Source organism: Sander vitreus, chromosome 3, assembly GCF_031162955.1.
Source record: "Sander vitreus isolate 19-12246 chromosome 3, sanVit1, whole genome shotgun sequence".
NCBI classification, from domain to species: Eukaryota; Metazoa; Chordata; class Actinopteri; order Perciformes; family Percidae; genus Sander; species Sander vitreus.
Genome location: NC_135857.1, coordinates 9,042,796 through 9,070,022, shown reverse-complemented (window position 1 = coordinate 9,070,022; position 27,227 = coordinate 9,042,796). Strand labels below are relative to the sequence as shown.

General features: G+C 42.2%; 1 protein-coding gene across 4 annotated transcripts; it reads right to left on the bottom strand.

The window, feature by feature from the left end:
* Positions 1–515: 515 nt before the first annotated feature.
* prdm10 (PR domain containing 10) lies at positions 516–25,520 on the bottom strand. Of its 4 annotated transcripts, none has more exons than XM_078245888.1 (23): positions 25,477–25,520; positions 24,161–24,305; positions 23,119–23,280; positions 21,913–21,972; positions 21,693–21,797; positions 20,749–20,926; positions 17,854–18,095; positions 16,325–16,525; positions 15,156–15,228; positions 13,931–14,048; positions 13,725–13,842; positions 11,864–12,121; positions 9,792–10,136; positions 8,600–8,755; positions 8,317–8,496; positions 8,126–8,236; positions 6,503–6,703; positions 6,213–6,356; positions 5,498–5,668; positions 4,357–4,494; positions 3,360–3,552; positions 2,552–2,649; positions 516–1,011 (listed from the first exon to the last, which is right to left on the bottom strand). In XM_078245888.1, exons 2-23 carry the CDS (start codon positions 24,230–24,232, stop codon positions 823–825), a joined length of 3,513 nt encoding a protein of 1,170 aa, XP_078102014.1. In that variant the 5' UTR covers positions 24,233–24,305; positions 25,477–25,520; the 3' UTR covers positions 516–822. The 4 variants fall into 4 exon arrangements, with proteins under 4 accessions (XP_078102014.1, XP_078102017.1, XP_078102016.1 ...); XM_078245891.1 differs by lacking the exon at positions 25,477–25,520 and adding an exon at positions 25,446–25,472; XM_078245890.1 differs by lacking the exon at positions 25,477–25,520 and adding an exon at positions 25,208–25,297.
* Positions 25,521–27,227: the final 1,707 nt, after the last annotated feature.

Here is a 27,227-nt window from a genome sequence, read left to right as displayed (position 1 = left end):
TGTCTGAGACATTCCCAAAAGGAAATTAACGGCAACAAATCACATCAGATATCAGCAACAATATGGTAACAAACAACACAACAGTTGGTGCTGGGAAAAAACACACACCTGTTATGGAACGCCAACCACGAGACTGTTTTAATACAGTATTTTTTCCATTTTTTTTTTTAGTTCTGTATTTTATTCCAGAATTCCATAAACAAATACTATACTTTAAGAAATGTTTAACTTTACAAATACGTAAAATGGGCATTCAAACCTGTATGAGGACTGAGCAAAAACAACTTTTCCACCGCTCCATTAGCTCACACAGTAAGACCTTAAAATGTATGCCGTCGTCCATACTTTCCAAACACTCACAGGAACCCTGTATTTGATATATTGTCCCCGTTTTTAGCAGCTTCAATGAAAATCTTTATCAGTGCTGTGTATTTAAAACAAGTGTTCAGCTTTTCGTGGTGTATATATATATATATATATATATATATATATATATATATATATATATATATATATTTATTTATATATATATATTCTGTTCAAAATCAAAACTTTGCATTTTTCTCTCTACTAACTTCATTTTCTCACAAAGTTCTGGCAGCTTGAAACTCAACAGCTCATTCAACATCTTAACACTTTACAGACACATAAAACTGTGCTGGTCTTCAACTCATCCCAGTTCCAGCTCTGTATGTACACAAGTCTGTGTCCGTGTGCATGTGACTGGCTTTGTTCATGAATGTGCATACAAGCTGTTGAGGTAAACATGCAGGGTCAGTGCGCGGGTCTGTGCTGGGTCCGCAGAGCTTATCACTACACACCTCAGGGTTTTGTGATGTGAACTTCACTAGCGCCGCTGCCGTTGGTGGTTGTGGTGATGATGTACTGCGTGGTGGCTTGCTGATTGGCCGGTTGCTGCTCCAAGTGTTCAGCGTGGGCCTGGGTGGTGCTCTGGGGACCGGTCGGCTTGGTATCCAGCTCAGTCTGACCCTCGGAGATTACGTAGTGTGTCTGCGGGACGGGAATGAGAAGGCCTTTAGTTCCACAAACAGGAGGTTCAGTTCATGACCGCAAGCCACTAGCCTGGATGCCAGCCGAACTTAGCCCCGCCCACAACATTTGAGGTCGGGAAGTTCGGTCTGGACTTGATTCGTTGTGGAGCAACTATGCTCCAACCAGAGCTGTTCGGACCAATCAAATTGTCAGGGTGGGCTGCATACGATGACGGACAGATGATCAACGGTAACGTAATCAACCACGTCGCCAAAGAGCACTTGGGTTGAATTCGTTTACAACAAAGATGGCTGCCGCTGGAGAATTGAAATGTGTAGAGTCCGCCATCGCGTCTGTTCTAGAAGATATCGACAGCGCATTCATTTTAAAAGCGGAGCAGAGAGCCGCGATCAACGCATCTGATTGGTTGGAGGTCTATCCAATTGAGTGCAGAGGCATTTTCTTTCCTGGTTCGGTTGAGACACGCCCCATAATCACAGCCCAGTGGAGCAGTACCAGACTCATATTCTGACTAGAATCTGAGTATGACGACATCAGACTAGCAAGCCAACATGTTCAATTGAGAATCTCTGCTCATTTCCTGTGTGTTATTGCTAAGGATGTAACTCCCATCTGGCACCATACTAAGTTACGATGAATCGTTTTCAGATGGCGACTGGAAAGAATGCGATTAGCTAACCGTGAAGACCGCGATTCATCGAATGTGCAATGTTTAGTTGAATGTTTGGTGTAACATTTGGTGTAACATTTTTTTATTCCTCTTTTCATTATTATATCTACTGTTTTTTCAGAAGATGAATGATGGAATAATGTTACATATCACAGAATGTTTACAGAAATGTCCTATTTTCAGTGGATCTTCCTTTATCTGTTTTTACTTTATTTAACATGATCGTAAAAGGTGCAATGTTTAGCAACAACAACAACAAAAAATTCCGATCATAATCGCAATATCTGGCAGGAAAATCACAATTAGACTCTTCCCCCCCAAAGCGTTCAGCCCTAACAATAAAGTTTCTAAAAGATGTGTATGCAGAGCAACAATTACTTCATCAGGCTCACTCATCAATAAGGACACAGATGTGACATAAAGGAGCCACAAGCTTTATGCAACTTATTTAACTTAAGAGTTACAGTATGTAGTTTAGATGAAAACACGGAATACAGAATGCTGATATAAACAAAAACCAAAAACGAAAGAAGTTTCTGGTGTGCAGCAAAACCCTTTCACAGTTGTAGATTCTTCAACCTAAGATATATTTGTTGTAACAGGGGTGTCCCATCCAAGTCTTATGTTTCAGGATCTTATATTTTTTTTTACTACATACCCATGTGGCATGTAGCCATTGATAGGTATTCACTTTTCATTTTTTAAACCTTTAGATCTTTTGTCAGGATGTGTGACACTTTCAGCTGCCCTATCTATAAGGCTTCCCTTTAACGTGGCTGTAAAAAAAAAAAAAACAGGGATTTCCTAAACCACAGCCAACTGTACGTCACACTTTCATCCAACGTGTACCAGACAGCATTCACTCACCGTTTTCACCTGGTTGCTGTTGACTCCAGATACAGGTGTGCTGGCCTCAGCGATCACATACTGCGTGTGAGGTAGAGCCATCATCTGGATCTCAGACGCTGCCACAGTAAAAAAGGTTCACATGTTAACCTGAGAGCCAGTCATCCGGTACAGAACCAGCAATAAGATTGGGAATCGAGAAGCTGCTCCAACTTGGAATCGATTGGAAAATTTTGGCTTTGAATCCGATCATCGTTTCCAAATTTAACATGGGCAAATTTTCCGCGACAATTTCCAGGCGCTTCTTGTGTAAGCGGCGCTCTAAAGTGTGGCTTTTTTTGTACGTTGAAAAAGCCCGGTGACACTGTTAACCACCATTGAATCAAAATCAAATGTTCCTCTTATCTTAATAAATAAAAATGTCTGGGCGCCCGGATAGCTCAGCTAGTAGAGCGGGCGCCCATATATAGAGGTTTACTTCTCGACACAGCGAGCCCGGGTTAGACTCTGACCTGCGGTCCTTTGCTGCGTGTCATTCCCCCCTCTCTCTCTCCCCTTTCATGCCTTCAGTTGTCCTATTAAAATAAAGGCCGAAAATGCCCAAAGAATTATCTTAAAAAAGAAGGGGGGAGAAAAAAAAGAAATAAGCATGTGACCCGTTTCAACTTCACACCACAAAGAACCGGGATCGAGAATTGATAGGAACCGGGATCGAAAGGAAGAATCGGGATTGGAATAAGAATTGTTCAAATCCAAACGATGCCTAACCCTTAACCATCAGAACATACGGAATCTGACTGGTGGATATGGGAGCATGTGTGTGACTCACAGTATCCGCGGTAGTTCCAGTTCCCGGGTATGTATGCGTGCTGCACCGCCCCCTGCTGCTGCTGCTGCTGCTGCTGCTGCTGCTGCTGCTGGGTGCTGCTGCTCTGCAGGCTGTGGTTCTGAGCTAATGTCACGGGGGTCAGCTGGGTGGGGCTCAGCTCCTGACTGGGCTGCTGGGAGGAGGGGCTTAGAGGCTGGGCCGGTGACCACAAACAGAGTCAAGAGATACAAGTATTCTGTTATCATCAAGCTTAACATTATGGGGCCCACAACATGTGGTATTACATGTTATTATGTGTGTTGTATTGTGTGATTATTCATCAATTCATTAAAGGACAAATCCGGTGCAAAATGAACCTAGGGGTTAATAACACGGGTACCGAGTCGACCGTTCTCTGGGATATGTTTACATGCTAATCGAATGTGACCAGTTTTAGCGCAAACCGCTAATTAGCTTATAACCCTAGTCGTCAGGGCACGGATAAAGTAAAAAGAAGTCGCTATTTCTATACCACTAACAACGCTCAAAATAGCACCACACTTCCACAGTTGAACGACGAACGCCATTTAACCAGTAACCAGTAACCTAGCTCAAGCACAGCGTTCAGTGTTCGACTGGTCGTGACTGTTTTCCCAAGATGGCGCCCGCCTGTATAGTAAACGGTACCATCTTTATAAACTACCTTTTTAATAAACTGTCTGTACACTTACAAAGTTCTCAATGCTTCGGTTTACATGTAGGGACCCTCATTATGCTACCGTGGAAGTGTGGTGCCATTTTGAGCCTTGTTAGTGGTGTAGAAATAGCGATTTCTTTTTACTTTACCAGTGCCCCGACGAGTAGCGTTATAAGCTAATCAGCGGTTTGCGCTAAAACTGGTCACATTCGATTAGCATGAAAACAGATCCCAGAGAATGGTCGACTCGGTACACATGTGTTATGAACCCATAGGTTCATTCTGCGCCGGATTTGTCCTTTAAGAGCATTGAGGGTTTACCTGAGTGGCACCCTGTCCAGTGCCTGAGGCCTCATTGACCTGGATGTGTTGGACCTGGATGGAGTGCTGGCTGTAGCCATGAGGGTCATGCAGCTGGCTCACGTCTACTGTCGGGTGCTGGGAATGTGGGGAGGAAGCCTGGGAAGCACAGAGGAAAAAAAAAACTATGTGTTACGGTTTCTTAGGGCTGGGCAATATGTTGACAATTTTATTAATATCATGATGTGAAACTAGATATCGCCTTAGATTTTGGATATCGTAATATGTCTTTTCCTGCTTTTAAAGGCTGCGTTACAGAAAAGTGATGTCATTTTCTGAACTTACCAGACTGTTCTAGCTGTTCTGTTATTTGCCTTTACCGACTTAGTCATTGTATCCACATTTCTGATGATTATTTATCTAAAATCTCATTGTGTAAATATTTTGTGAAAGGACCAATTGTCAACCCTACAATATCACCGCAATATCGACATTGGAAGTATTTGTTCAAAAATATTGTGATATTTGTTTTTCTCCATAACAAAATACATAAACTATTTTACCTGCATACTAAATAAAAAAAATAGCAGGAAATAAAAAGGTTTAAATGTTTAAAATCTACATGCTAAAGCTGTAATTTTCCAGAATTTTCATAGTGGCTGGCGGGTTATTTTAAATCCTACTTATACATATAAAACATCAAAGAAATAAAAGGGGGAAAAAACCTCATCACAAATTCCCTGAGCCAGTGGCGGCTCAGTCAAATTTTTTTGTCCAACAGGAGTCCCCAAACTAAAAGATATTAAGTTTACAACAATATCAATTTGAGCAGCTGGAACTAGAGAACCGATGGCATTTATGCTGAACAACTCGACTTAGAAGAATTAATCTATTATCAAAATAGTTGCCGATTCATTTTCTGGCAATCGACTCATTGTCTAATTTAGCTCTATATATATATATATATATATATATATATATATAAAACCTATTCATTTGAGTGTGTGGAGTTCATACCAGGCAGCTCGCAGCTGTCAAGGTGTAGAACTGTGACTGTCCAGCAGGAAGTTATTGAAATGTTCAGTCAGCTTATCACAGCTTATAAAAAGAAGTTTAAAAACAAAGAACTAATCTGGGTCCTAGATCAGATCCTGGATCTTACCGCGGCCACCTGCACCACCTGCAGCTGGATGTGTTGCGGCTGGGACAGGCTGCCTCCCGCCTGAGAGACGGGGATGTACTGGATCCTCTGGTAGTCTCCCTGCGCTGTGCGGTAGTCTGTGGTCAGTGTTTGAGAAAGCTCCGTCATGGCCTGGGTCAGCAAATCTGTGGTCTGTGGAGAAAATTAATCAAAGCTGTTATATCTGGTGTATATTCGTTGACTCTTTCTTCTTTCTTTATTTCTTTCTTACTTCTCCTGCACTGAGTCCAGTTTTCTATAATATTAACATTTACGTGCTTTGTTCTTGGGAATCACCTGAGGCCCTTCGATATATTATTGTGATATTAAACATATTCTGTTGAATATTCTGATATATTGCAATATATTACTATTTTTCCCAAATTATTTCTCCAAAAGGAAAACTTTGTCAACATGTGTTTTATCCAGAAAGAAAAAAAAAAAAAAAACTCAACTGCACCATCTTGTGGACCGAAAAAGCAAATCACTTCATTATTCTAGTGTCAAAAAGTGATATACTCATGTGCCATTTACATAAAAAAGATCAATACTTGGCCTCTGTGTGTCGATACAGTATTGCCACTACTATGCTGTATTGATTTTTTCCCCCGCCCACTTTTTGGTTTATGTAATACTAATTTTCAGAAATCCACTTAGCGATTAACACCCACTGAACAGGATTGTAGCCCTTTCTTACCACGACGGCCTCGGCTGTAGTGCCGTCTGCGCTGATGACTGCAGGAGCGCTGCTGATCACAGCTGTCGTCAGAGGGGCCTGGATGGTGTTGGCCAGTTGGGCAAACTCTGGATGCTTCTTCCTGATGTGCTGAACCATCTTAGTCTGAGATACGAGCACACAGAAAGTTATCAGTTGGGGTCTGGGACTGTCCAGGAAGACGCGCCATAGACTTGTGAATTACTGCAAACACAGAGAGTCATTCGCTGTATGGATATTTAGAAAATATTTAGACAGAGCTTTATACCAACCTTGCTGCTGTACTGTTTGGCACAGTGTGGGCAACAGACGGGTGCAGTGGCGATGGTGCCAGTCAGCTGTGTGTGCGTGCTCAACATGGGGTCTGGCTCACCGGGAGCAGCCGGACGCAACTTACGGATGCTGGGAGGCAACTCTGCCCCGGGATGGTTCTTCAGTATGTGTGCTTTCCTCTTACTGGCACTCTTGTACACCTGCACAGAGATGAAATCAGATGGTTTTATTTATTACAGGGTCATTTCGGTATTTTTCAACCTAGATCCTTTTTTCCCCCCATGCATTGGTGTCTAAGTGACTGATGTGAACAAACATCTTTGAAATTGGTCTGATAAAGAACAAGAACACTGTAACCGGCAATCGTGAACCAGGCGGCAATGTAACCCTATAGGACAAATGAGCATTGTCAGTTTCCCTCCACTAAAAGTGTTTGTTTTGCCGCTGACAGGCTCTGATTATTATTCTAAGTGTCTGACAACATTATGGAAAGGATCCCGATCGAGCTTTTTTGTTAAAGAGTAAGATCCTTTTTGTTTCACCGTAGCCTAACTCACCAGACTCCATTTAAATAAACAGTACTTTTAGCGTGTATAGAGCCTGCATATCTTCACATGTAAATGGGCGAATTAAAAGTTAATTTCAACCAAACCAGAGTGATGATTGTTGAAGCAGTTACACCGCAGCTTGTTTCACCGCTGTCTTGCTTAATACTGGACCAATTTCAAAGATTGTTGTTTTCAATCAGTCACTTAAGACACAAAAACATAGGAAAACAGGGTCCAGGTTAAAAAAAAACACAACAACCTGAAGTTAACCTTTAACATCATACTGAAAGCTCAGGTTCAGAGTTTGAGGTGAAGCAGAAGTTTGCATGTTTGTTTTTTTTAAAGATTATTTTTTGGGGCTTCTCCGCCCCCATTGACAGGACAGCTAGGTGAGAAAGGGGAGAGAGAGAGGGGGAAGACATGCAGGAACCCGTCCCAGATCGGACCCCGAACCCCCGGACCTCCTCATCGAGGCACAAGCCCCGAAGCACATGTGCGCCTGCTCAACCCACCGAGCCAACCCGGCCACAGAAGTATGCATGTTTGATTCAAAGCATAAACATCCATGCAGAACCCAGGATTGCACTCTGAAATCATCACATAAATAAATACATGGTTCATACGCATTTTAAACAATACTTTTTCATGACTTTTTGGCAAATTCCCATGACTATGTATTCTGGAAAATGTCAGTCGACATTATACAATAAGAATAAAAATCTGTGTTAAAGTTTACCCTCAGAGGTTTAACAATAAAATCAATGACAATTTATGTGGTTCATAGTGGGATTCGTAACATCGCGCCCCTAATAGAATGTTGAGGTTAAGACGACGTGAAATACATTTATTAATCACATATTATTATGCTGTGTTAAAATTCCATGACTTTTCCAAAACTTTCTGGGTCTTTTTATGTTTCCAAAACCTTTCCAGGCCTGGAATTTGCATTTTTCAAATTCCAAAACTTTTCCAGGTTTTTTTCAAAAACGTATGAACCCTGTAAATAATAAAATAACAGCATGCCAAGCCGTCTCCAAACCTCACTGTACACATGACAGGTTGGGGAAAACAAACCTTGTCACAGTACTGGCAGAAGTAGTCCCTGTTGGGCTTGATAATTGGCAGCGTGAGCTCAGGCACGTCATCAATACGCATCTCTGGATGGCGCTTGGACAAATGATTGACCTGGAACCAGGAAAACAAAGCTACGTGTATTGGAATTCGATAGGAACAAAATAAAAAGCTTTCTGCGAGTTGTTGCTCACCAGCATTCCTCTGCGCCTGAACCCCATCATGCACACTCGGCATTTGAACATGAAGCTCTCGAAGTCGGTGGTGGGCACCTTCTGCTTCAGGGATTTGGAGCGGTGGATTCGGTCAGCCTTCTTGGCCTCTCTGTCGGGATTGTGCATGCGCTGCATGTGCTCCCGCAGCTTATCCTTCCTCTTAATGTCACAGGGGGGGAAAAAACGGTCACATAAGAACTCACATATCTATTAACTAACACTGCCAACTGGTATCTTTCAATCCTCCATCTTTTCATCTCACCTTGAATTGTTTGCCACATGTTGAGCACAGGAAGTCCTTGCGGTCAGAGTGGCGCAACATGTGCAAACGCAGCTTGTCTGGCCGGCAGAAGGCCTTTTCACAGTCTGGGCACTGAAAGATCTTCTCTGAATGGAAGCAGCGTATATGCTTCTTTACCTAAGGAAGAGAACATTTTGCAGTCTGAAAAACCGAGTGATACAACCAAGGAAAACCTTCTCTCGACTGAAATTCGACCTACTCTACAACCAATCGATTGGTCGATGGGGAAAAACATCTATACATTGTTATCGCTCTAGTAACTAAATCGTCTAAAGATCAGTGAGTGTACTCACTGCCGCATATACAAGTCAAATTTCAGACTTTTGGTGATACTTGGAGCAAAGTCTCATGTGTCGAGCCTTCTTAGGGTTTTAAAAATAGCTATTTTGAGGCTAGCATAAAAGTGCCCCTAGCACTCCCATTCAAAAGGCCATTTGACCGAAAATACGGCACATCTTAAAAGTGGCGATTCCATCCTAAATATGCTTTTAAACGAAAGTTTGACTCGGGTACATTCACATAAAGACCCTAGGTTGCATTTTGGCGAGAGTTACGCTTTAACCCGGACTCTTCCTTTGCTTAATTCTAACTGGCCAAATCACTGTAAAGCCCTATTCGCAGGGGATTAGTATCATCTAGGGACTTTGTGCGATTTAGAAATTAACCCCCCACATCGGAGTTTCCTGTGGCGCATTCGCACCGGATAAGCGTATTTACTGACATATCTGAACCCCGAGAGTTGGCTGCCTCGAAGGCGCAAGGAGGGCGGCCAGGGCGAGGCCTCCGCGTCCGCACTTGGGTCGCATAGCCTATCATCAGCGGGGAGCGCGTCGACTCGGGGACAGAGTTCTCCAGTCAGACAGTGGTCCAGACTAGGTTGGCCGTGAAAGGCAGCATCCGTCTTTTGCGAGAGGGATAAAAAGGTGCACAGGAAACAAAAACCTTGAAAAAAAATGATATCACAGGACCTCAGTGTGTTCGGTGAAATACGGTAGGTCATTTGCGGGGGATTTTTACTTGATAATTTACAGACATGGCCAATAAGCATGGGATTAAGATCACAGACAACCTCCATAATTATTACAAATGACTAAACGTCACCAGGTAATACTAATCCCATGTGAACAGGGATTATGAGACATTCATCACTAACCTGGATGAAGTCAGTAAATGTCTTCTTGCAGGAAGGACAGGTGAAGCAGCCCTCCACAGCATGCACCCCTACGTGGTCTTTGAGCAGGTCCAGCCTTTCAAAGGTTTCTGGGCACAAGAGACAAGAGTAGGAGCGGTTCTCCGTGTGCACCAGTAGGTGGTCCTCTAGGGCTGAGTCACTCATGAAGCTCTTGCTGCAAATGTGGCAGGAAAAGGCGTAGGCGTCGCGGCCGTGGACCCGCAGGTGCTGCTCCAGCTTGTCTTTGTCCCGGAAGGCCTTGCCGCAGTGGGTGCATTTAAAAGGACGGAAGCTCTTCCTGATGAAAAGGTGCTGCAGCGCTGCATTCTGCCATGGAAAAGAGAGAGAGAGAGAGATAAACTGCGGTCAGAAAACCCCCCCCAACAGTGTTGACTGACATGGATCTGCTGAGACATGGGGACAGGCTGATGGATGCAAGGGAGTGTGCAGGAGGGGGGCATGTCCTGAAATGTCACATGAACATTAACACCATGGAAAATGACAAAAAGGAATATTCTTCCATCCTCCAGGTCCTACCTACCTGCACATCCATCTGTGAGGGGAGCACGCGTTGAGGAAGAGAGACACACACACTGTTGTAAAGCAAAATCATGGCCACTATGACACCAAATAACAAAACTATCTCAAACACTGTTGCATTTCAGTAGAGGTGTGACGATATTAACAATTTAAATTGTTAAAATGTGATGATATTTCTCTGTGAAAAGTTGTCTGGTGGCGATATCAGTACACAAAGTACAGAGCAGCAGCCAGCATGACACAGTCTGGCTTTGACCTCGAAAGAGAAGATCCCCCCCCCGCCCGTTCTCCAAAGTTGACTCCGAACTTTTGCAGAGCGGCAGCGGAGTTGCAGTTGGAAAAAAGCTGCCTGTAAAAAGAACGTTAGAGGGTACCGCCTCCTCTCTCGCCTGAGACACAGCTCAGTGTGGATCTGACTCGCGCAAATCGCTCTCTTTTGTTTATCTTTTGTTTTATCGGTCTTTTTCTCAAAATGAGTCAGGAGGCCGACAGTAAAGCCTAACTTTACTATTAAAGCTATAGTGTGTAGTTTCTGCCGCCCCCATGAGGAATTCTAAGTAATGACAACAACACTGTTGATTAGAAAAACATGAAAGACTCTTCAGAAGAGGTTATTATCTTCATTCGAGCACAAACGAATATACACACACATATATATATATATACACATATCATACACATATACACGCATACATGCACACACATACACATATTATATATATATACACACACTACACACATACATACATATATATATATACACACACATACATATATATATATATATATGATATATGTATATATATATATATATATATATATATATATATATATATATATATATATACTCTACATATCATACATACATCATATACATATATATATACATATATATATATATACACATACATGCACACATATATATATATATATATATATACACACACATATATATATACACACACACATATATATATATATATATACATATATATATATACACATACATATATATATATATATACATACACATATATATATATATATACACACATATATATATATATATATACATACATATATACATATATATAGTATATATATATATATATATATATATATATATATATATATATATATATATATACATATATATATATACACATACATACATATATATATATACATATATATATATATATATATATATATATATATATATATACACACATATATATACATCACACATATATATATATATATATATATATATATATATATATATATATATATACACATATATATACAATACATATACATACATATACATACATACACACACACACACACACATATACACACACATATTTTATATTATAAAAAATTTTATATCCCAAAGAAATAGTGTTAAAATCTTGTCTTGTCTCGTTCTCGTGTAACCCAATCTGGGGTGTGGTCTCGTGAGCAGAGCGTCTCGTCACACCCCTACATCTCAGCGACCGCAGCAGTCTTACCCGGATCCTCTTGGCGCGGCGCATGTCCTGAGATGTGAGGTGGCTGTCTGATTGGCTGCTGTGTGCAGGGTCCTCCTTTAGTGGGACTGACAGGGCAGTGTTGGAGGACGGGGTGGCCGACTCTGGCTCTGGTTCTCCTGCGGGAGGTAGAAGCTGGCACTCGGCCTCGGCCTCCGACTCCATCTCCACCACCTTCAGCCCGTTCTGAGCTCCCTCCACTCGCTCCTCCAGCGCCTTCTCTGTCAGTTCCATCATCTCCTGATTCAAAAAAAAAAAAGGGTCAATTACAATGTTTCAAAGCCGGTCAACAAAATCGCTTAAGCCAGTGATACCCCTGGTTGGGTAAGTGTACCCCAGGGGATACTTCTGCAGTGGCCAGAGGGTACACAGAAAGATCTTAGCTCAACTAAAAATCACAAAAAAATAGAAATTATGATTTGATTGGAAGAATATATCCACATTAGCCTGGATGCCAGCCGAACTTAGCCGAAGTTCGCTCTGGACTTGTTAAATGTGACATTCTGATACTGGGTAGGGATAAATCTTGCTGCAGGAAGTGATAAAACTTCCAAAACTGTCTTTGTCTCCCTTCTCATTTTAGTATTGTTAGAAATAAAGTAATCACAGAGTTGTGAAATAATTGCAAAAGCAGCAGTTGCAGCAAAAACTGTTCTGTCCTGTTAGTAGTGTCCTGAGGAGTGTCCCGGGACAGTCAGACACTGTCCTGTACACTGTTCTGTGACTCCCATGACTGTCCCGGAACAGTCAGACACTGTCCTGTGACTCCCAGACACTGTCCTGTGACTCCCATGACTGTCCCGGCACAGTCAGTCCTGCAACTATGCTCGAACCAGAGCTGTTCGGACCAATCAAATTGTCAGGGCGGGATTTATACGATGACGGACAGATGATCAACAGTAACGTAATCAACCACGTCACCAAAGAGCATTTGGGTTGAATTTGTTTACAACAAAGATGGCTGCCGCTGGAGAATTGAGATGTGTAGATTCCGCCATCGCGTCTGTTACACGTATGTATACACGTTGCCACACCCGTCCGCACGACACGGAAACTGCCGCCTCTAGCCTTTGCTCTGACGAAGCCTGCCTTTGACTTGCAGCTTCTGTGACATCTGTCTCCATTGCTCTGATTGGTTGGAGGTCTATCCAATTGAGTGCAGAGGCATTTTCTTTGCTGGTTCAGTTCAAACACGCCCCATAATCACAGCCCAGTGGAGCAGTACCAGACTCATATTCTGACTAGAATCTGAGTATGACGACATCAGGCTATATTTTCATATTAACATGACCTGGCCTCAGACCAAAAAGGTTGGGAACCAGTGGATTAAACAACACAGCACATATTAAGCTTGATTTATGGTTGTGCGGAGAGCTTTCTCCGTAGCCTACGTAAGTGGCCGGATGTTTATACTTGTGCGTTGGTGTGTGCAACGATCTCTTTAAGAGAATAGCAGGGCCGGCCTGTGTGTGTGTGTGGGGAGTGTTTGGTAGAGCGAGTTAGAGAGAGATGGTGATTAGCTTCGGAGTGAGTAGCGACTCTAAAGTCTTAGCGAGAGAAACAAAGTGTCTCCCCTGTGCTTTCTGACCAAGGTGGGGAATCTGTAGCAGGAAAAGTTAACCCTCTCCTTGATTTCATGTTGTTTATGGAGAAGGAGAGCCAGGTAATGATTTGGGGGAAATGCAACGCTACCAAGCCACGGCTGAGTGACGTGCGTCGCCGCGAACGTGAAGTTACAAATTTTAGCCTGCAGGCTACGCCATAGGGTCGGTGTCTCCACGTACCTGCGTACGTAGCCACGGCGTTGATTTAACGCAGAAGCATAAATTAATGTGTCCCTTACTGTCTTGTCCCCACCAGCGTCTACAGGTGCATCCAAGCGTATAAATTTAGGGGGCCGCCCTGGTCTTCTTCCTGTCCCAAATCTCCTCCTGCCTCTGCCTCGGCCCCGGCCTCTGGATCTGAAAGACACGGTGGACGGGTCATTTGGACTTTAATGTGATAAGAAAAAGGAAAGAGAAAATGTAAAATAAGGTAAGTTTTTTTTACCTGGTAACAGAGTTTACTTTGTCGTCGTGCATGTTGAGATGTTGCTGCAGTTGTTCAGAGCTCACAAAGCGGCGGTTACACTCATAACAAGGCCAGTTCTTCTCCTGCTCCCGGAGCACTGAGGGAATCACAATCAGAAAAGCTTTTAAGAAGGAACAATAGAAAGTGAGGATGAGGACCTACTACTGTTGGGATTCGTAATGGGACATGTCACATCACAGCAGGGCTGAGACATGTGTTGATATTAAAGGTGCTCTAAGCGATGTTGGGTGATGTCACTTCTTGTTGACGTTCGAAGTATTGTCAAACAAAACGAGGCTAGCCCGCTCCTCCCTCCCTCCTCATCCCGTCCATAGACTGTTAAATAAATGGACCAAGCGATCCCATAGATTTCCACAGAGATGACGTAGATGTGACGTGAGCAAACTGTCTGAAAGTGGTAAGTCTTCTGGTAGCTGTGCCAAGAGAAATCTGAATCATTCCCAATCTTGCAGAGACGGAGAGCGTAGGTATATGTAAGGAGATAACATAGGCACAGGCTAATTATTGCTAACTAAAATGCTAGTTAACATTAGTAATTAAACTTGAACAGCTAATATAAGTCTAAACTGCCTGAGAGCTTCTCCTGTACTATACGGTAATTCCTCTACTATGCGACAGTAAGTCCCGTGGTTATGACACAATAGTTAGCCTATTTTTACAAAAACGTCTGCTACAGAGCCATAACGTGAGATACAAGGCAATGGAGCCTTTTATACATTGTCGTGTTTCTTTAGAAATAAACAATGGACAAAGTCTTTAAACGCTTCAGATGTAAAGTTATTCGCTGTCAAAGTGACGTCAAAATGAATGGTAGTCAATGGAATGTTAATGGCGGGTGAGGGCTATGTAGCATCAAAATGGCGCCATAGGAGGTACCCGTTGTGGAGAGAGGCTTACCCCCTGGATCCCGTCCCCTCCCTTCCATGTTCTAACCCCCCCAACCCTCACCCCAAAATCCTTCTTGTTGGTTATTGGCTGGAACGCTGTTTGTTATGTTTGGTGGTGCAGGTTGGTGCAGTTTGTTCTTGTTGCCGTTTGGGGAGCCTGGGCTGTCTACAGAGACCGTGTCTTTTTACAGTGTGTTCAGGGGACAGGCAGCTAGTGGATAGTGAGGACATGTTTGCCGTTTGATGTGACAAAAAATGTTGTAGCCTAAAAAACGCGTGACAAGTACAGGACTAACCTTTTTTCTCTTCTTCTGTAACATCGTGGATCTTCTGATTGACAAACTCTGCATATGATGCCGCATACCACACCTGCAGAGGGAAATATAAAAAATAAAAATAAAATACACCACTTACTACAGCCTACTCAGATGTCCTTTATTTACTGGGACTGATTCACTTTCCCTTTTCAGCTGTGGCTCATCTCCGCCACCTCCTGAGAAGAATATCTGGGCCGTCTTACAGAAAGATCTTATCTTAACTGTTTTTGGTAACCATGGTAATTAGGGTTAGGCCATGATTTAGGAAGAAAAAAAAAAGCCATTACAGATGAACACGTCAATGTTGCCATCCTTAATTAAGATAGGAAAAGTGTATTACACAAGCATCCTAACTTCCCAAAATCTTAACTAAACTCTACTAACTTTAGGACAACCGTCGAGCTGTCCAAACTCTTTTTTTCTGCTAAGTTTGTGGCTCTCACAACCGACTGCAATAAGGTCAATAAATCCCTTGTACACAATTAATGTTTCTTAACATTATATTACAGCTTAAGTTATCCTTATTTAACATAATATGGTGTGGGCAAGTACGTTTTCATACGCATCTGTCCAAAACGCACACGGACATGCACCGGTCGAAAAATGGCTGCATGTGTCCGCGACAATGCATGCATACAACATCATGGCTGCGCGACCCATACAAGTCCACAGCTGTCCGCAGACCAAAATGCAGAAAGTGTGTCCGAGCCTGGGACCAACATGCTGCTAACAGAGGTTCCCGGACTCTGTTAGCCGCTTGTTGGACACCAGTTAATGATCGGTTAACGAGAGTCGGACAGAAATCTAAATCTAAATAAGCATCCATAGTTTCAATGTATGTTTCAATGAGAAAAACAACAGGTAGGATTCCTAAAGTTTAAGATTTGCTTCTGTAATACCAGATTGGGTATAATCCTATCTTAGACTCTTCCTATGTCAACTTAAGACTTAAGACAGGAAGTTTCTGTAATATTGAGTAAGATATTTGAGTTTGACTGAACTGAGCTTCCTCACCAGCTAGTCGCTTACTTTGCCTGTCTGCTGTGCAGGTACAATACAGGAGTTCAAACTTTGTTTCATTACTTTGTTCACACAGGGGGGAAGTGTTTAGTACTACATATGAAGCAGGAGAAATGACCAACGCAGACCTTGAGCTCTTGTTTGGGTTGGATGTTCTTGATGGACGTGTAAAATATCTCCGAGCCGTACTGGTAGGCCACCAGGTTCTGCTCCAGGTGGTTCTGAGCCGGTCGCACAAACATCATCCAGTTACAGCTGTCCTCGTCGGAAAGGTCCAGCCATGTGTCATCAGACTTCTCTCCATCTTTCTCTGCATCCAGCATGCACAGCTAAGACAACCAGCAGACATCTGGTTAGAGATCAGACTGGGAGAGTGCAACCTTAGACTGCACATGCTTGTCCACGCAAAAACGCTTCCCTTAGTTCTCCCTTCACCCAACACTTTACTATACAACTTAGCTAAAACTATAAACTCCTTTTTTTGTTTCTTTGTTAGGACACTAGAATTACAAATGTTGCCCTCTTTGCATCTGGCTGTTTGTAAAGCAATGATGAGAAGCAGTGGCAGCAAAAACTGTCCTGTCCTGTTAGTAGTGTCCTGAGGAGTGTCAGTCATGGGAGTCACAGGACAGTGTCTGACTGTGCCGGTACAGCCACGGGAGTTATAGGACAGTGTCTGGGAGTCACAGGACAGTGTACAGGACAGTGTCTGACTGTGCCGGGACAGTCACGGGAGTCACAGGACAGTGTCTGGGAGTCACAGGACAGTGTACAGGACAGTGTCTGACTGTGCCGGGACAGTCACGGGAGTCACAGGACAGTGTCTGGGAGTCACAGGACAGTGTACAGGACAGTGTCTGACTGTCCCGGGACACTCCTCAGGACTCTACTAACAGGACAGAACAGTTTTTGCTGCAACTGCTGCTTTTGCAATTATTTCACAACTCTGTGATTACTTAATGAGAAGGGAGACAAAGACAGTTTTGGAAGTTGTGTCACTTCCTGCAGCCAAGAGGTATCCCTACCCAGTATCAGAATGTCACATTTAACAAGCAGGGCTTCTCTTAATAGAGAAGATGGGTGTTTGTTTTTACATGAACATTTTACTCAGTGGTATTCAGATCCTTTACTTCAGTAAAAGTACTAATACCACACTGTAAAAATACTCTGTTACAAGTAAAAGTCCTGCATTAAAAATGTTACTGAAGCAAAAGTTTGAAAGTATCATCAGGAAAATGTACTTCAAGTATTCACGGTAAAGGTACTAGAGGAAAAATCCTCCCAGTTTAGAAAGTGGAAAGGATTCAAACAGTTGTGTGTTTAATGGTCTAATCATCTCAGCTGGACTTGTAGGCCGTTATATTGTTGGCTAGTTTCATTTATAATAAAACATCAGATTTTATAAACTACATGTGTTGTGTGTGCAGAAATCTTAATGTGTAAAGTAACTAAAGCTGTCAGATGAATGTAGTGGAGTAAAAAGTACAATATTTCTCTCTGAAATGTAGCGAAGTAGAAAGTGGCATGAAAGAAAAGACTCAAGTACCTCAACATTTGTACTTAAGTACAGTACTTGAGTATATGTACTTAGTTACATTCCACTCAGTGCAGCGTAACACATAACCCTAACCCAATAGCAATCAAATGGCCAATTTACTTTGAGATGAATGTAGTGGTCCTGCAGTTCACTCTGAGGAACCAGGGGTCCCTCCACAGGACCAAACTGTGTGCGCTTTGGGATGCGTCTCTTGGAGAACACCCCGCCCAGGAAGCGATCGATGTAGAGGACCAGAGGCAGACTGGCCCGGGCCTTGGACATGACGGGCCGGTTGGGGATGGGGTGCAGAGGGCCGTGCTTCAGACACACAGACGGGTTGGCAATATTACACTCCTCACACCCTAAGATCAATAAGAGACAAATCACCACCAAAGATACTAGATATAAAATAAATGAGGTCTAATTGTTCATTTGTTGTTCAACTCAAACAGTGTCCACAGCCACAGGACATGACATCTGTGGTTTTAATGAGCTACAATCATTTCCCCTGTTCTGCATGAATTTTTAATTTGGCAGATTTGTGACTTGAATTGAAAACAAATTAGAACACAAATTGCTTATCAAGAAAAACATGTACAATTGGGAGAACAAGTATTTGATACACTGCAGATTTTGCAGGTTTTCCCACTTACAAACAAAAATCCAGAAAATCACAATGTATGATTTTTAAGTAATTAATTTGCATTTTATTGCATGACATCAGAAAAGCAGAACTTAATATTTGGTATAGAAACCTTTGTTTGCAATTACAGAGATCATACGTTTCCTGTAGTTCTTGACCAGTTTTGCACACACTGCAGCAGGGATTTTGGCTCACTCCTCCATACAGACCTTCTCCAGATCCTTCAGGTTTCGGGGTGGTCGCTGGGCTGGACATTCCAGCTCCCTCCAAAGATTTTCTATTGGGTTCAGGTCTGCAAAAGCTCTATTTGTGTCTCATCAGACCACGTGACCTTCTCCCATTCCTCCTCTGGATCATCCAGATGGTCATTAGCTAACTTCAGACGGGCCTGGATATGCGCTGGCTTGACCATGATGGCGTAGTGTGTTACTAATGGGTTTCTTTGAGACTGTGGTCCCAGCTCTCTTCAGGTCATTGACCAGGTCCTGCCGTGTAGTTCTGGGCTGATCCCTCACCTTCCTCATGATCATTGATGCCCCACGAGGTGAGATCTTGCATGGAGCCCCAGACCGAGGGAGATTGACCGTCATCTTGAACTTCTTCCATTTTCTAATAATTGCGCTAACAGTTGTTGCCTTCTCACCAAGCTGCTTGCCTATTGTCCTGTAGCCCATCCCATCCTTGTGCAGGTCTACAATTTTACCCCTGATGTCCTTGCACAGCTCTCTGGTCTTGGCCATTGTGGAGAGGTTGGAGTCTGTTTGATTGAGTGTGTGGACAGGTGTCTTTTATACAGGTAACAAGGTGCAGTTAATATAGGTAATGAGTGGAGAACAGGAGAGCTTCTTAAAGAAAAACTAACAGGTTTGTGAGAGCCGGAATTCTTACTGGTTGGTAGGTGATCAAATAGTTATGTCATGCAATAAAATGCAAATTAATTATTTAAAAATCATACAATGTGATTGTCTGGATTTTTGTTTTAGATTCCATCTCTCACAGTGGAAGTGTACCTATGATAAAAATTACAGACCTCTACATGCTTTGTAAGTAGGAAAACCTGCAAAATCGGCAGCGTATCAAATACTTGTTCTCCCCACTGTATGTATTTAGAAATGCAGCAACAACAAAAAAACTACTGGCAGGTCTATGCCAAGTCAGTGAGCTGAGTGTATCAAATAGACCATCATTTCACAGTCAAGACTCAAGATCCTCTGCTGTCTGCTCTACATGAGTGACTCGGGACAGACCAGGCGGCAGTGTTACCACTGTGGACGACGTCACTCACAGAAAGGGATGTCAATAATTAACGGAGGAGGGTCTGGCTAGTCCACACAGCATTCCAGGATGGGAGAAAAACGTGCTCTGTTTATTGGCATGTCTTTAAAACAATCAATCATTTTGGGCGGCGCTAAGCCTCAGGAAGGAACTTGTTTTGGTGGAACGTGTGTACGTTCAAAAGTTGTTTTAGTCGCGCAACAGAAAACTCAGATTGGACGGATAGTCTAGCTAGCTGTCTGGATTTACCCTGCAGAGATCTGAGGAGCAGTTAACCATAGTCCTCATAAATCCACTGCAGTTTAGAACGCCAACACAAAGAAAGAGGAAGGTGACGGACATCCGGCTGAAAAGAAGGACATGCGGCGGAAATTCCGGCGGCACCGGAGCAATCCCGGAAGTAGAATGTCGTGGATATAGACTCGTTAACAGTTTAAAACAATATTATTAAAATTGTAAAATGCACTGTAAAAGAAAACTAAGCTATATAATATATTTCTTAACTGATAATAAACATCCATCCATCCATCCATCTTCATCCGCTTATCCGGTCGGGTTTCGGGGGTAGCAGCTCCAGCAGGGGACCCCAAACTTCCCTACTATAATAAACATGCTAGTGATAACTATGCACTAGCAAGTTGTGTTTTAAGCTCTCTTTTTTTTTTTTGCTCGTAGCTCTGTGCTGGATGGTGCTCACAGCAGAGAGCTACGCAACACATGCCACTATATCGATAGGGTTAGGACAGGCGGGTTAAAACTGCCGTCCTACACAGAGTACGACAGGCAGAGACACAGCTGGCAAACTAGCAGGTGAATGCGGTGGAGACGGGCTCAGACATACACGCCGCAGGTCGCTGTGGACTTGCGTCGGTCGCGCAAGCGGTTCCAGGAAAGTGGCTGCATGTGTTGAAGACATTGCAACGAGCAATTATATTCATCCTAATACTTAGGATGGGTTAAAATGCAGTAATTTAATTTCACAATCACATTGTACTCTGTGTGTATGTGACAAATTAAGAATAAAGTTTGTATTGTTAACAGTTTGGTTGATCGTTAACAAGGGTCAGCTATCAGTCTAAATTAGCATCCCTACTCACAGAGGCTGTGAGGGTTGAAGGACTGAGGCTGACGAGGTTCCCAGTCATCCATCTCAGAGTCTTCATCCTCATCTTCGTCAGAATCGTCTGTGGAGTCTGTGGCCCCGAGGGGACTGCTGGGGGGGTCCGCCATGTCAGCCATGGAGGAGGGGAGCGAATTGGACACAGACAGCTGCTCCTGTGTGTGTGTTTGATCATTGCACAGGTTTAAGAGTGTTCTGTTTATCTTGAAGTTCTCATCTTCAGGCTTGTTCACATGTAACAATGCAAGGAAAATGTATGTGAAGGGGAAATAAATGTATCCTTGGATAGTTTTGCACAACCAGATGTGTGCAACTCTTTGTTTCTGAGCGACTAATAATAAAATCTAAATCTCAGAATGCACACCTGTGATATTTCTGAAGATTATTGTTGTGCATCATAGATCACATGCCATGAGGGTTGCGGCAATATACCAGTTTCACGGCATGATATGAAAATTGACGGTTATCGTGCAGTTTACATTTGCTTATCTACCGTATTTTGAAAAATTTACTTTATTTTCAAAAGGGAGACTTTTTACACATACTTCAATTTTTATAAAAATGGTTTCAAGTTTCAATTATAATAAAGTGTTTGTTCAACTAAAAAACATTTTCTTTTCATTCCTTTAAGGGTCATTGTAACTGATACTAATGATAGTAGTTGTGTAAAACGGACTTCCGTATATTCTGAGTACGGTTATCGTACGGTGACAAGCTCATACCGTTGCAACCCTACATGCCGTTATACTGCATCTGCACTACAAATACCTCAGTGTAAATTACATATGAACTGCACAGAGTCCACTTACCTAAGAGAATAACGAAACAATGTGTTTGCTATGACTGTGTGTTGAAAATGAGAACAGACAAACGCTATTCACTTGTTTGGTAAGGTAAACAACACAAACAAAGTGTCCTCACCTGGGAAACTGTCTCCAGGATGGCCTGTGGAGCCTCTGCTACATTACTGAGAACATGCAGATTGGCAGCATTCATGTTCTGTCCACTGGGCAGCAAAACTGTGACCTACGAATGAGATTACATTGCTTTAAGGTAAAAAAAATAAAAAAAAATAAAAAAAACAGGTGGTACACAGCTACTGTATGTAATGACATGACAGTAGCCTACGTGGTAAACGTACCTGTTGCGTTGTACCATCCTGCTGAATGTAAGCCACTTGTGGCTGATCAGCAAATACAGTCTGAAAGAAACGTTTAACACAGAGCTGTGAGCAAACCTTGCAGGGCCAAGTGCATGCTATGAATTGTACATTCTAATTCACGTGTACTTTGGACATTTGAAGAAAGAAAGTGAAAATATATTAAACTCTTGAAAAGGGTTTTAAACTCTTCAAAATGGTTTTAATCAAATATTACAAACGGGGCCAAGATGACCGTACCATAAAAGCCAGGGTCAACACAACACTAGGGCTGCAACAACGAATCGATAAAATTTGATTATTAAAAAAAGTTGGCAACGAATTTCATTATCGATTCGTTGTGTCGCGCGACACGCCACGCCACTCCACTCAGTCGCGGAGATAAAAGCAATTGAGTTGAGTGCCGTGTGGAGCGGCGCGGAGTGAAAGAAAAGAAAAAAAGAGCAGAGCGGGGGTAGAGGAAATACGGAGAGAGACCGGAGAGACCCCTAACGTTGTTCTGAAACACACGGCGGAGGCAGAGAAATCAGTTCGACCTAAGTCATCCAAGGTGTGGGAGCATTTCACACTACATAAATCGAAAACGTGTTAATTGCAAGATAAGCAAAAGCGGCACAGGCGCACCACGGTGATGATTCAGCACCTCCTAAAACGTAAACATGTTGGAGTCCTTGACGCGGAGGAAGGGAGTTCAACAGCAGGGTAAAGTCACTACAGAATCATACTTTTGTTCCGTTTTGAAGTGAGGAACGTAACGTCCCTCTTCTGGTGCTGGTGTGGTATTTACTCGTTATCCAGCTTGACTAGCATGACAAGCTAGCGTTAGCTCGTTAGTAACAGTAGTAAAGCAGGGGTGGTATAATTTGCAAGACTAAAGACACGTTTTTATTCACTCGCATTTTGTGTGTGTTGTCTGTATCTGCTCTTTGGGTTACTTACCTTTACACAGCTATTAACTAAAACAACAAGTATATATGTAAGTATGTATTGAGTTGATGTAAATTTGTTTTTTTATCCGATTCATCGAAAAAAAATAATCAAAAGATTAATCGATTATTAAAATAATCGTTAGTTGCAGCCCTACACAACACTATGGTTCGTCCCATCAATGTACGTTGTTCTTGTATCATGGAAGTTCTTAAAATATCAGCTAAAAATATCACCGCTCTAAATAAGATCCGTTCTTACCTGAGTGCCGTCTGCAGGATGGATGTAAACCAGTGTGTGCTCTGCAGACTCTACAGAGGTATAGGAGTTCCCGTCTGCTGTATAAACCACCTGCTGCTGTCCTCGCTCCGCCTGATCGCCACTGTACACTATCTGGGCCACTGTGCCGCCTTCAAAATGCACCTGCAATAAATGTTCACAAGACAAACATGCTTTGAGCCACCTGCAGCATCATCATCACATTCTCTGACTGGGACTCCCCCCCCCATGAATCCTACATTAACATAGTATGTGTGAGTGAAATGATTTTTACGGATATGCATTTTTGTCCTCCTCAAGTCCTTTTAAAGAGCTCATATCATGCTCATTTTCAGGTTCATAATTGTATTTAGAGGTTGTACCGGAATAGGTTTATGTGATTTAATTTTCAGAAAACACTATATTTTTGTTGTACTGCACATTGCTGCAGCTCCTCTTTTCACCCTGTGTGTTGAGCTCTCTGTTTTAGCTACAGAGTGAGGCATCTCACTTCTGTACCATCTTTGTTGGGAGTCGCACATGCTCAGTAAGTACTGCTAGCCAGTCAGAAGCGGAGTCAGAAGAGTATGAGGGCGTGCCATGCTAGCAGCTAGGCGAGCATTATAACGTGTGTTACAAAATGACGCACGTTCGTCCCTGAAGTAAAGGCTGGACTACAACAGAGCTGTTTGGAGCAGTTTGTGAACAGTGGTTTCTGTTGGAGATGGTAAGTCCCTTTGGGCTTTTTCACTTTGTAAACCTATAACGTGCACAAAATGATATATGACACAGTAAAGGAAAGGGAAAAAGCCAAAAAGCATAATATGAATCCCACTATATTCTGTTAGCTATAACTATAAAAGTAGATAGTGAATTGTTGAGGTTTAGCAGCAACTACAGTCAGTTTACAGAAGAGAGTATCCGGCGAGTGTGTTCGAAAGACACATTTTGAGATGTTTAAAATGTCCTCTGATGTATGCAAATGTACTGCATCCTTCTCTATTGCTCATGACTCTAAATATAGCACTTCATGGACAGTTCAGACCTGTGTGCTGTTGCCTGAATCATTGTTAGATGTCTGACTCCACACAGCGGATGGTTCCTGTTTGGTCTCCATGGCAGCACAGTGCCAGGTCTGTTGCCAACCACGTCACCTATCACTTTGCTCTTGTTGAGGCAGCCAGGGACGCCTGTAATACAAACACAGACAAGAGGATCGGGGGTGATTTTAAAAAAAAAATAATGACAATGCACCATGGTGATAACAGTTGATACAAAGTAAAATAAGGATGTCTGAGTTTTAATATGCATTTAAGACTGCCAGGTGATGTATCATCTCAGAAATCCTGGCGCAACATTATGAGATTTAAAAGAAAATGTGGGGTTACTGTAGAAATATGCATATGGTTTTGAATTAATCACATGAATGGATGATGGAGCCTCTACTGTTACAGCTTTATCAAAGTCATACTATGCACTCGACGCTGAACAGCTGTTTGACTGCAACACTGAGGCACTGCAGCAGCCATCTCTGAGCAACGGTGCACTGAATTCAACCCCACGTGCAATCTGCAACACAGATTTTTGGGTCTCAGGACACAGCTAAAATCGGCTGGCAGAACATGCACGCCAAAATAAAGCAGCGTGTCTCTTCGTGTTCAGAGCTGTCACACAGGACCAGACTCTCAGCGGGGGTACAAGGGAAAACGCGGTTAACGTTTGCTCACGAGGCCGCCCGGGAAACGGCGTCTAAATACAACCGCATGTCGGTACAAAAGCCACCGTGAAAAATCGCGACTCTGTAAACTCATTCAGAAATCTAGTTGGTATAATCAATAATAAATTCAATCCCCCCTATTTTAACCCCGCAGGTTCTCAGTCCCAACTGGACCATACCACAAAAAACAGCGCTATAGAAACCCGGGCATTTACTGCACCGCAACATTAGCATTACGGCCATATAGTCCCAATGTAAGGCCGACCTTGGAGCTAAACATAACTTGTCAGGCAGCAGGAAGCGGACCGCATTCTAAGATTTTTTACACTAGTGGTTTTAAACCGATAAAAGCCCGAATTATTTAGATAGACCCACCCGTCCCCCCATTCTAGTTGAGCCCAGCCCTTCGGGTCTGTTAACAAGGAAGAACGGGCTCCATTTTGGGTGGGACTAACAACAACAACCATATCCGAAGAGACCCAAAGAAAAAACATATATTTTCTACCGGTACAAATGCGCCAAAACACCCCGCACATTTAATGTATATTAACAGAAAGACTACCGAGCAGTCGAGCTACATAAGTAGTCGTGAGGCAAATCCTAGTTTTCTTACATTTAGTGGAAAGCGTACAAGTTGTTCTTACCTCAGAATGGTAGCTGCAGAGACGGCTGCATTGCATATATTAACATAATCTGCCTAGCAACACGCAGGAGCGTGGCTTCTGATTGGTGTTTATTTACTCTGGAGAAAAAACAATTTAGGTTAATTTAAAACATTATCTTCAACAAAAAGCCTATATAGTCGTCGGGATTTAATAATAATATATTGAAGAGGTTAGCGCTAACGTGTTTATTAATCGTGGTCATCATAACTTAATGATCAATTTTAGTGGAGCCAATCAGAAAAATGAAACACCCAAGTCGCCCAATTGAAATGTAAGCTGTTGTTCAATAATTGTATTTGATCTACTGTTATTTTATAATTATAGTTTATTATTCTACTTAAGGTAGCATTGCTATCTTAGGCTCACGTTACTTATGCTTCAAACATGTTTCTTTCTATATCTTAAACTCATTTTTTCTGTAAAAACAAAAAGGTGGAGATGACAGGAGACGACGGTTAACCGAAATCTAAATCACCTGTGTTTACTACCCTCTGGTGGCCACTAAGAGGAACTGCACCATTACATTTATCAAGTTAGCGTCAATGCAGACATGACAGTATACTTTCGATGAATACTTTTAAAATACAGTTGCCAAACTGACGCAACCAGACAAAAGTAATCGTGTATCTTAATACTGATTATGTATTTATTTATTTTTTATCCAGACGTCGCAATAAGGACAAATAATTATGCTGGTACCATGATAGCATACTTTCATTTCCGGTTGGTATTTTCAAAACACCAACCGGATTTTCAAAATACAGTGAAATAACAAAAATTAAATGAGACCAAACTCAAGAAATGAGGGAAATTGTCGTTTTATTTTAGTCTCTATTGGTCATAGTTGGAGATTACAATTTACAGTGAGTAACTAGAATTAGCTACATTTTACTGGCGTCAAGTTAGACACAATAGTATAAATTGACTTCCGGTAAAGTGCTCGTAACTACATGACTAAGGGAAGTTTCTATAATACACCAATACAATGAATGTTGTGGACAGCATTGCACTAGTATACTGCACTCATTACATTATGTTTGTTTAGGATAAATTGAGTGAAAAGTGGTGTTGGATACCATTAAATGAATAAAGTAAATGTTAAGTAATGAAGTAAATGTTTCCTATAGCCAAAAAAAAGGCAAAGTAACACTTCCATAAATAGAGTTTGGCCTATATTCTCACTGGACCTCTGTTACCTGGGGGAGCTAAAATGGAGAACTAGTTCTCTGCTCTGTTTTTTTCCAGAGGCTTTTTAACTGAGGGATCTTGGGATCAAACTGACACGTCCCGAGATCAGACTTACAGTAACATGTGCAAATTCAGCTTGTTGAAACACATCTACTGGGTGATGTTTTCCAACATTAATAACCACTCTGAGTGCCCTGCCTGAAGCAAAGATCAAATTTCCATGATGCTTTTTTTAATAAGCCATCAGAGAGAAATAACTGACAATTCATGAAGAAAGAAATGAGTTGGAGACAACATAATCAAATCACTGAAGGCTGAAGGTGTGTGTGTGTGTGTGTGTGTGTGTGTGTGTGTGTGTGTGTGTGTGTGTGTGTGTGTGTGTGTGTGTGTGTGTGTGTGTGTGTGAGATTTCCCAATCACAACCAATTGAAGAACGAAAATGAAATATTTGGCCATCACATTATCTTCAAAACAAAGACAATCTTCCCTCTATTTGGATCATTTGCTCAGTCTTTATTCATCTTTCTCCTCATAATGTATAA